The sequence below is a fragment of the Monodon monoceros genome, unplaced genomic scaffold, assembly GCF_005190385.1.
Source record: "Monodon monoceros isolate NGI ecotype Baffin Bay Population unplaced genomic scaffold, NGI_Narwhal_1 Super_Scaffold_21, whole genome shotgun sequence".
Taxonomy (NCBI): domain Eukaryota; kingdom Metazoa; phylum Chordata; class Mammalia; order Artiodactyla; family Monodontidae; genus Monodon; species Monodon monoceros.
The window spans coordinates 39,985,351-39,996,504 of NW_021703778.1; the positions used below are offsets into that span (position 1 = coordinate 39,985,351).

At 37.7% G+C, this 11,154-nt stretch overlaps 1 protein-coding gene across 1 annotated transcript; it reads left to right on the forward strand.

Annotated features, from left to right (window-relative positions):
- The first annotated feature begins 8,959 nt into the window (after positions 1–8,959).
- Positions 8,960–9,100, forward strand: LOC114903816 (shieldin complex subunit 1-like). Its single transcript, XM_029237075.1, has one exon. The coding sequence runs from the start codon at positions 8,960–8,962 to the stop codon at positions 9,098–9,100; it is 141 nt and encodes a 46-aa protein (XP_029092908.1).
- The last annotated feature ends 2,054 nt before the right edge of the window (positions 9,101–11,154 follow it).

Consider the following 11,154-nt stretch of genomic DNA (forward strand, 5'->3'; position numbering starts at 1 on the left):
GAGTCCACATACTGTCTCATGACTTATCTCTGTTGATGTTAACCTTGATGAACTGGCTAAGGGAGTATTTGTCAGGTTTCTCCATTACGCTATTTTACCCCTTTCCATACTGTACATTGTAGATAGAAATTACCATGTGCATAGCACACTTAAAAAGTGAGAGAACAGTTATGTTCCATCTCCTTGAAGTGGAGTGTCTACATAAATTATTTGGAATTCTTCTACATGCAATATTTGGCTATTCTCTTCCATTTATTTATTTATCTATTTATGTATGTATTTATTTATTCATTTATTCGTTCAACTACTTGTTTATAACAATACAGACTCATATTTTATATTTTGTGTTGTAATCTGATACTACTTCATTTGTTTTCTTGCTAAAATTGTACCCACTTTGAACAGCAGGAGCTCTTTCATTTGCATCCTTTGTACTTCTGACATCTTCCTGTCGCTGTGTGTGTGTGTATGTGCACATGCACGTATGCACGTGTGTTAACTGCTTTTATTTATTTTCAAGCCCAACCTAAGTGGTCTTATTTTTCTTTTGAATTTTTTAAATTTATTTTTTATAAGCAGGTTCTTATTAGCTATCAATCTATACATATTAGTGTATATATGTGAATCCCAATCTCCAAATTCATCACACCAGCACCTGCACCCGTCACTTTCCCCCCTTGGTGTCCATATTTGTTCTCCACATCTGTGTCTCTACTTCTGCCCTGCAAACTGGTTCATCTGTACCATTTTTCTAGTTTCCACATTTATGCATTAATATACGATATTTGTTTTTCTCTTTCTAACTTACTTCACTCCGTATGACAGTCTCTAGATCCATGCACGTCTCAAGAAATGACCCAATTTCATTCCTTTTTATGGCTGAGTAATATTCCATTGTATATATGTACAACATCCTCTTTATCCATTCGTCTGTCGATGGGCATTTAGGTTGCTTCCATGACCTGGCTATTGTAAATAGTGCTGCAATGAACATTGGGCTGCATGTGTCTTTTTGAATTATAGTTTTCTCTGGGTATATGCCCAGTAGTGGCATTGCTGGGTCATATGGTAATTCTATTTTTAGTTTTTTAAGGAACCTCCATACTGTTCTCCATAGTCGCTGTATCAATTTACCTTCCCACCAACAGTGCAAGAGGGTTCCCTTTTCTCCACACCCTCTCCAGCATTTGTTGTTTGTAGATTTTCTGATGATGCCCATTCTAACTGGTGTGAGGTGATATCTCATTGTAGTTTTGATTTGCATTTCTCTAATAACTAGTGATGTTGAGCAGCTTTTCATGTGCTTCTTGGCCATCTGTATGTATTCTTTGGAGAAATGTCTATTTAGGTCTTCTGCCCATGTTTTTATTGGTTTTTTTTTTTTATTGAGCAGCATGAGCTGTTTATATATTTTGGAGATTAATCCTTTGTTCATTGATTCGTTTGCAAATACTTTCTCCCATTCTGAGGGTTGTCTTTTCATCTTGTTTGTAGTTTCCTTTGCTTTGCAAAAGCTTTTAAGTTTCATTAGGTCCCATGTGTTTACTTTTGTTTTTATTTCCATTACTTTAGGAGTTGGATCAAAAACGATCTTGCTGTGATTTATATCAAAGAGTGTTCTTCCTATATTTTCCTCTAAGAGTTTGATAGTGTCCAGTCTTACATTTAGGTCTTTAATCCATTTTGAGTTTATTTTTGTGTTTGGTGTTAGGGAGTTTTCTAATTTCACTCATTTACAGGTAGTTGTCCAGTTTTCCCAGCACCACCTATTGAAGAGACTTTCTTTTCTCCACTGTATATCCTTGCCTCCTTTGTCATAAGTTAGTTGACCATAGGTATGTGGATTTATCTCCGGGCTTTCTATCCTGTTCCATTGATCTATATTTCTGTTTTTGTGTCAGGACCATATTGTCCTGATTACTGTAGCTTTGTAGTATAGTCTGAAGTCAGGGAGTCTGATTCCTCCAGATCCGTTTTTTTCCCTCAAAATTGCTTTGGCTATTCAGGGTCTTTTGTGTCTCCATACAAATTTTAAGATTTCTTTTTCTAGTTCTGTAAAAAATGCCATTGGGAATTTGATAGGGATTGTATTGAATCTGTAGGTTGCTTTGGGTAGTACAGTCATTTTCAAAATATTGATTCTTCCAATCCAAGAACATGGTATATCTCTCCCATCTGTTTGTATCGTCTTTAATTTCTTTCATCAGTGTCTTATAGTTTTCTGCATACAGGTCTTTTGTCTCCCTAGGTAGTTTATTCCTAGGTATTTTATTGTTTTTGTTGCAACGGTAAATGGGAGTGTTTCCTTAATTTCTCTTTCAGATTTTCCGTCATTAGTGTATAGGAATGCAAGAGAATTCTGTGTGTTAATTTTGTATCCTGCAACTTTACCAAATTCATTGATTAGCTCTAGTAGTTTTCTGGTGGCATTTTTAAGATTCTCTATGTATAGTAGTATCATGTCATCTGCAAAAAGTGACAGTTTTACTTTTTCTATTCAATTTGTATTCCTTTTATTTCTTCTTCTTCTGATTGCTGTGGCTAGGATTTCCGAATCTATGTTGAATAATAGTGGAGAGAGTGGACATCCTTGTCTTGTTCCTGATCTTAGAGGAAATGCTTTCAGTTTTTCACCATTGAAAATGATTTTGCTGTGGGTTTGTTGTATATGGCCTTTATTATGTTGAGGCAGGTTCCCTCTATGCCCCATTTCTGGAGAGTTTTTATCATAAATCAGTGTTGAATTTTTTCAAAAGCTTTTTCTGCATCTATTGAGATGATCATGGGGTTTTTATTCTTCAACGTGTTAATATGGTGTATCACAGTGATTGATTTGTGTGTATTGGAGAATCCTTGCATCCCTGGGATAAATCCCACCTAATCTTGGTGTATGATCCTTTTAATGTGTTGTTGGATTCTGTTTGCTAGTGTTTTGTTGAGGAATTTTGCATCTATATTCATCAGTGATATTGTTCCGTAATTTTCTTTTCTTGTAGTATTATTGTCTGGTTTTGGTATCAGGGTGATGGTGACCTCATAGCATGAGTTTGGGAGTGTTCCTTCCTCTGCAATTTTCTGGAACAGTTTGAGAAGGATGGGTGTTAGCTCTTCGCTAAATGATTGATAGAATTCACCTGTGAAGCCATCTGGTCCTGGACTTTTGTTTGTTGGAAGATTTTTAATCACAGTTTGAATTTCATTACTTGTGTTTGGTCTGTTCATATTTTCTATTTCTTCCTGGTTCAGTCTTGGAAGATTAAGCCTTTCTAAGAATTTGTCCATTTCTTCCTGGTTGTCCATTTTATTGGCATAGAGTTGCTTGCAGTACTGTCTTAGGATGCTTTGTATATCTGCGGTGTCTGTTGTAACTTCTCATTTTTCCTTTCTAATTTTATTGATTTGAGTCCTCTCCCTCTTTTTCTTGATGAGTCTGGCTAATGGTTTATCAACTTTGCCTGTCTTCTCAAAGAAGCAACTTTAAGTCTTATTGATCTTTGCTACTGCTTTCTTTGTTTCAATTTAATTTATTTCTGCTCTGAAACTTATGACTTCTTTCCTTCTACTAACATTGGGTTTTGTATGTTTTTCTTTCTGTAGTTCCTTTATGTGTAAGGTTAGATTGTTTGAGATTTTTCCTGTTTCTTGAGGTAGGCTTCTATTGCTATAAACTTTGGGTTTTGGATCATCATGTTTTCATTGTAATTTGTCTCTAGGTATTTTTTGATTTTCTATTTGATTTCTTCAGTGATCTCTTGGTTATTTAGTAACATATTGTTTAGCGTGCATGTGTTTGTGTTTTTTAGGCTTTTTCCCTGTAATTGATTTCTATTCTCAAAACGTTGTGGTCAGAAAAGATGCTTGATATGATTTCAATTTTCATAAATTTACTGAGGCTTGGTTTGTGATCCAGGATGTGATCTATCCTGGAGAATGTTCCACGTGCACTTGAGAAGAAAGTGTAATTTGCTGTTTTTTGGATGGAATGTCCTATGAATATCAATTAAGTCCAACTTGTTTAATGTGTCATTTAAACATTGTGTTTCCTTATTCATTTTCATTTTGGATGATCTGTCCATTGGTGAAACTGGGGTGTTAAAGTCCCCTAGTATGATTGTGTGTCTATTTTCCCTTTTATGGCTGTTAGCAGTTGCCTTATATATTGAGGTGCTCCTATGTTGGGTGCATAAACATTTACAATTGTTATATCTTCTTTTTGGATTGATTCGTTGATCATTATGTAGTGTCCTTCTTTGTCTCTTGTAATAGTCTTTATATTAAAGTCTATTTTGTCTGATATGAGTTTTGCTACTCCAGCTTTCTTTTGAATTCCATTTGCATGGAATATCATTTTCCATCCCCTCACTTTCAGCCTGTATGTGTCCCTAGGTCTGAAGTGGGTCTCTTGTAGACAGCATATATACAGGTCTTGTTTTTGTATCCATTCAGTGAGCCTGTATCTTTTGGTTGGAGCATTTAATCCATTCACGTTTAGGGTAATTATCGATAGGTATGTTCCTTTGACCATTTTCTTCATTTTTATGGGTTTGTTTTTGTAGGTTCTTTTCTTCTCTGTGTTTCCCACTTAGAGAAGTTCCTTTAGCATTTGTTGTAGAGCTAGTTTGGTGGTACTGAATTCTCTTAGTTTTTGCTTGTCTGTAAAGCTTTTGATTTCTCTGTCGAATTTGAGTAGGATCCTTGCCAGGTAGACTAATCTTGGTTGTAGTTTGTTCCCTTTCATCATTTTAAATATATCATGCCACTCCCTCCTGGCCTGTATAGTTTCTACTGAGAAATCAGCTGTTAACCTTATGGGAGTTCCCTTATGTTATTTCCCCCCTCTTGTTTCTTGCAATAAATTCCTTTGTCTTTAATTTTTGTCAATTTGATTACTATGTGTCTCATCGTGTTTCTCTTTCAGTTTATCCTGCCTGGGACTCTCTGCGCTTCTTGGACTTGGGTGGCTATTGCCTTTCCCATGTTAGGGAAATTTTCAACTATAATCTCTTCAAATATTTTCTCGGGTCCTTTTCTCTTTCTCTTCTCCTCCTGGGACCCCTATAATGCGAATGTTGTTGTGTTTAATGTTGTCCCAGAGGTCTCTTAGGCTGTCTTCATTTCTTTTCATTCTTTTTACTTTATTCTCTTCCGTGACAGTGAATTCCACCATTCTGTCTTCCAGGTCACTTATCTGTTCTTCTGCCTCATTTTTCTGCTATTGATTCCTTCTACTGTATTTTTCATTTCAGTTATTGTATTGTTCATCTCTGTTTGTTTGTTCTTTAATTCTTCTAGGTCTTTGTTAAACATTTCTTGCATCTTCTAGATCTTTGCCTGCATTGTTTTCCTGAGGTCCTGGATGATCTTCACTATCATTATTCTGATTTCTTTTCCTGGAAGGTTTCCTATATCCACTTCGTTTAATTGTTTTTCTGGGGTTTTATCTTGTTTCTTCATCTGGTACATAGCCCTCTGCCTTTTCATCTTGTCTGTCTTTCTGTTAATGTAGTTTTTGTTCCACAGGCTGCAGGATTGTAGTTCTTCTTGCTTCTGCTGTCTGCCCTCTGGTGGATGAGGCCATCTGAGAGGCTTGTGTAAGTTTCTTAATGGGAGGGACTGGTGGTAGGTAGAGCTGGGTGTTGCTCTTGTGGGTAGAGCTCAGTAAAAACTTTAATTTGCTTGTCTGCTGATGGGTGGGGCTGGGTTTCCTCCCTGTTGGATGCTTGGCCTGAGACAACCCGACACTCGAGCCTACCTTGGCTCTTTGGTGGGGCTAAGAGCGGACTCTGGGAGAGCTCACACCAAGGAGTACTTCCCAGAACTTCTGCTGGCAGTGTCCTTGTCCCCATGGTGAGCCACAGCCACCCCCTGCCTCTGCAGAAGATCCTCCAACACTAGCAGGTAGGTCTGGTCCAGTCTCCTATGGTGTCACTGCTCCTTTCCCTGGGTCCTGATGCGTGCACTACTTTGTGTGTGCCCTCCAATAGTGGAGTCTCTTTTTCCCCTAGTCTTGTCGAAGTCCTGCAATCAAATCCCACTAGTCTTCAAAGTCTGATTCTCTAGGAATTCCTCCTGCCGTTGCCAGACCCCCAGGTTGGGAAGCCTGACGTGGGGCTCAGAACCTTCACACCAGTGGGTGGACTTCTGTGGTATAAGTGTTCTCCAGTTTGTGAGTCAACCACCCAGCAGTTATGGGAATTGACTTTATTGTGATTGCGCCCCTCCCACTGTCTCACTATGGCTTCTCCTTTGTCTTTGGATGTGGGGTATCTTTTTTGGTGAGTTCCAGTGTCTTCCTGTTGATGATTGTTCAGCAGTTAGTTGTGATTCCGGTGCTCTCGCAGAGGGAGTGAGCGCACGTCCTTCTACTCTGCCATCTTGAACCAATCCCTTTAATTGCTTTTAGCAACTGCTTACTTACCAGCATTACAGGTTCTCCATGTTCATCTTCCATAGTTTCAGTCCTACTCCTAGAATTGACCACTTCTCCAAGATGTTTCACATCCTTTAATCGGAGAATGGAATTAGAAACCAAGATCGTAGTGCTGGGTGTTTGTTGCTACTGTAGTGTTATGACTTCTAGGCCTTCTCAGCTGACAGAGTAAAGAAATATAGGAGTGTATACTAACCTATGTATGCACACATATCTATAAATATTTCAATATGTAACCATGCCTGTAAGCTAAATATGAGCGCATACTGATATCTCCAAGCCTAATATTACCACATAGATCATTCTATCCTCGTCCCCTTGTTCTGTCATCCATTTATTTAATTGTTAAATGCAGATTTATATCTATAGCAGTTTCAGAATTATTAACCCACATTTCCATAGGAAATAGCTGCATTACTAGGAAGAGATCCTTTTGCTTCTAGTCTTACAGACTCCACTCATTTCCCAAATTACATAGCTTAAGACATTTTCTTGAACCTCATTCAGTAAGGTTGTTTCACACAACCTCACTGCCTGCTTTCCATCCTTGGATCTCCCAAACTCCTAAGTGCTTTTTTAGATACTTTTTCACTTTTCATATATTAATATTCACTCTTTGTGTGGTATCCCTTGCAACTAGTTATCTATTTACTGTCTTTGTAATATTACTTTTTAAACAATGTCACACAAGTGGAGTCATATAATATTTAACCTTTTCAGACTGGCTTCTTTCACTTAGTAATATGCATTTAAAGTTTAACCTTGTGTTTTGGGGTTTTTTTGTTTGCTTGTTTTTTTGCTTATTTTGTGGATTTTTTTGTCTGTATACCTTTATAATATTGAATAATATTTCATTCTGTGATTATTATAACACAATTTAATTATTCACTCACTTATTAAAGAGCATCTTGGCTGCTTTCAGTTTTTGGTCATTATAAATAAAGCTTCTAAAAACATATGCATGCAGGAGTTATGTGAATGTAAAATTTCAAATCAATTGAGCAAATACCTAGGTGTGCAAATGTTGGATCATAAGGTAAAACTATGTTTTAGCTTTGTAAGAAACTGTCAAACTGTCTGCCAGAGAGACTGTACTGTTTTGTATTTGAACCAACAATGAATGAGAGTTCCTTCCTATGGCTCTGCATCCTCACCAGTAGTCAGTATAGCATTTTTTTTTAAACATCTTTATTGGAGTATAATTGCTTTACAATGGTGTGTTAGTTTCTGCTTTACAACAAAATGAATCAGTAATATATATACATATGATCCCATATCTCTTCCCTTTTGCGTCTCCCTCCCTCCCACCCTCCCTATCCCACCCCTCCAGGCGATCACAAAGCACGGAGCTGATCTCCCTGTGCTATGCGGCTGCTTCCCACTAGGTATCTACCTTACATTTGGTAGTGTATATATGTCCATGCCTCTCTCTCGCTTTGTCACAGCTTACATGAGTAAGCTGTGACATATCCCCCTCCCCATATCCTCAAGTCCATTCTCTAGTAGGTCTGTGTCTTTATTCCTGTCTTATCCCTGGGTTCTTCGTGACATTTTTTTTTCTTAAATTCCATATATATGTGTTAGCATATGGTATTTGTCTTTCTCTTTCTGACTTACTTCACTCTGTATGACAGACTCTAGGTATAGCATTTTTTAAAAAAATTTAGCCATTCTACTAAGCATGTAGTGACATCTTGTTGTTTTTGCATGTTCCTAATGACAAACGATATTAAGCAGCTTTACATATGTTTCTTTGCCACCTGTATATTTTCTTTGGTGAGGTATCTATTCAAATATCTTGCACATTTTTTAACTGGAATATTTGTTTTCTTCTTATTGAGTTTTTAGAGTTTTTTGTATATTTTGGATACAAGTCCTTTATCATATAAGTATTTTGCAAATATTTCCTCCCAACGTAGTGCCTGTCTTTTCATTCTATTAAGAGCGTCTTTCCCAGAGCAGGAGTTTATAATTCTCATAAAATCCAATGTATTAGCTTTTTCTTTCATGAGTCATGATATTGTCTTATATTTGAAAACCTATCAATCACCAAACTGAAAATTATGTAGATTTTCTCCTATGTTTTCTTAAAGAAATTTTATATTTTTGCATTTTACATTTAAGTATATGATCCATTTTTAATTAATTTTTTATTGAGGTATAATTGTCATATAACATATTAATTTCAGGTGTAGAACATAATGATTTGATATTTGTATATTCCCAAATCCTTCAATGGGTGCATTGTTCTCAACCTATTTCCTTGAAACTCTGACCCCCTATTGGATTTTTCCCCTCTTAGGTAAGATTGGAAACTTGAAGGGGACTGGAATAGAAGGAATTTTCTTCCTGGTATAAGCCTTTAGCAAAGACCTTTCCCCTGGAGAGTGGGATTTTGTTAAATAGAAATCTCTGAGTTTATTTCACAGTGTTTACTCTTCCCGTTTCCCTGCCAGAACAAGGAAATAATCTTTCTAAAAACTTCACCATGGCTTCTGGTTCAAGGTGGCTGCTGTGGTGGGGCAGACTATGGCAACTCAGGAAGCCACTCCAGGAAGCCAGTCAGAGGAGAGCAATGCTTTGGACCTGCCATCAGCTTATGACGTAAGGGATTACGTGTTGCAGAGACCCAGCCAAGAGGCCAACAGCGAGGCTTTTAGTTCTGAATAAGTCCTTTCTATTATGTAGATCCAGCCATGTGGCTGACAGGGTCTTGGTGCTCTGCCCTGGTGTCAGGCTTGAGCCTCTGAGGTGGGAGAGCCGAGTTCAGGACATTTGACCACCAGAGACCCCCCCCAGCCCCACATAGTATCAGTTGGCGAGAGCTCTCACAGAGATCTATGTCTCAATGCTAAGACCCATCTCCACTCAACGGCCAGCAGACTCCAATGCTGGACGCCCCATGCCAAACAACTAGCAAGACAGGAACACAACCTCACTTATTAGCAGAGAGGCTGCCTAAAATCATACTACGTTCACACACACCCTAAAAAACACCACCAGATGCGGCCCTGCCCATCAGAAAGACAAGATCCTGCCCCAACTGCCAGAACCCAGGCACCAGTGCCCTCCACCAGGAAGCCTACAAAACCCACTGAAACAACCTCAGTCACTGGGGGCAGACACCAAAAACAATGGGAACTATGAACCTGAAGCCTGCAAAAAGGAGACCCCAAACACAGTAAGGTAAACAAAATGAGGACCGGAGAAATATGCAGCAGATGAAGGAGCAAGGTAAAAACCCACCAGACCAAACAAATGAAGAGGGAGTAGGCAGCCTACCTGAAAAAGAATTCAGAGAAATGATTGATAGTAAAGATGATCCACAATCTTGAAAATAGAATGGAGGAAATACAAGAAACCTGTAACAAGGACCTAGAAGAAATAAAGAGCAAACAAACAATCATGAACAACACAATAAATGAAATTAAAAATTCTCTAGAAGGAATCAAGAGCAGGATACCTGAGGCAGAAGAACAGATAAGTGACCTGGAAGATAAAAAGAGTGGAAATAACTACTGCAGAGCAGAATAAGAAAAAAGAATGAAAAGAATTGAACAGTCTCAGAGACCTCTGGGACAAGATTAAACACACCAACATACAAAAATTATAGAGGTCCCAGAAGAAGAAGAGAAAAAGAAAGGGACTGAGAAAATACTTGAAGAGATTATAGTTGAAAACTTCCCTAATATGGGAAAGGAAATAGTCAATCAAGTCCAGGAAGCTCAGAGAGCCTCATACAGGATAAATCCAAGGAGAAACATACCAAGACACATATAAATCAAACTATCAAAAACTAAATACAAAGAAAAAATATTAAAAGCAGCAAGGGTAAAGCAACAAATAACATACAGGGGGATCCCCATAAGGTTAACAGCTGATCTTTCAGCAGAAACTCTGCAAACCAGAAGGGAGTGGCAGGACATATTTAAAGTGATGAAAGGGAAAAACTTACAACCAAGAATACTCTACCCAGCAAGGATCTCATCAGATTTGATGGAGAAATTAAAACCTATACATACAAGCTAAAGCTAAGAAAATTCAGTACTACCAAACCACCTTTACAGCAAATGTTAAAGGAACCTCTCTAGGCAGGAAACACAAGAGAAGGAAAAGATCTACAAAAACAAACCCAAAACAATTAAGAAAATGGTAATAGGAACACACATATCTAGTATTACCTTAAATATAAATGGATTAATTGCTCCAAACAAAAGACATAGACTGGGAGTGAATGGATACAAAAACAAGACCTGTATATATGCTGCCTACAAGAGACCCACTTCAGACCTAGGGACACATACAGACTGGAAGTGAGGGGATGGAAAAAGATATTCCATGCAAATGGGAATCAAAAGAAAGCTGGAGTAGCAATTCTCATATCAGACAAAATAAACAGTAAAATAAAGCCTATTACAAGAGACAAAGAAGGACACTACATAATGATCAAGGGATCAATCCAAGAAGAAGATACAGCAATTATAAATACTTATGCACCCAACATAGGAGCACCTCAATACATAAGGCACATGCTAACAGCCATAAAAGGGGAAATTGACAGTAACACAATAATAGTAGCAGAGTTTAACACCCCACTTTCACCAATGGACAGATCATCATCCAAAATGAAAATAAATAAGGAAGCACTGCTATAAAGACACATTAAACAAGATAATTTAATTGATTTTTTTAGGACATTCCATACAAAAACAATACAATACACT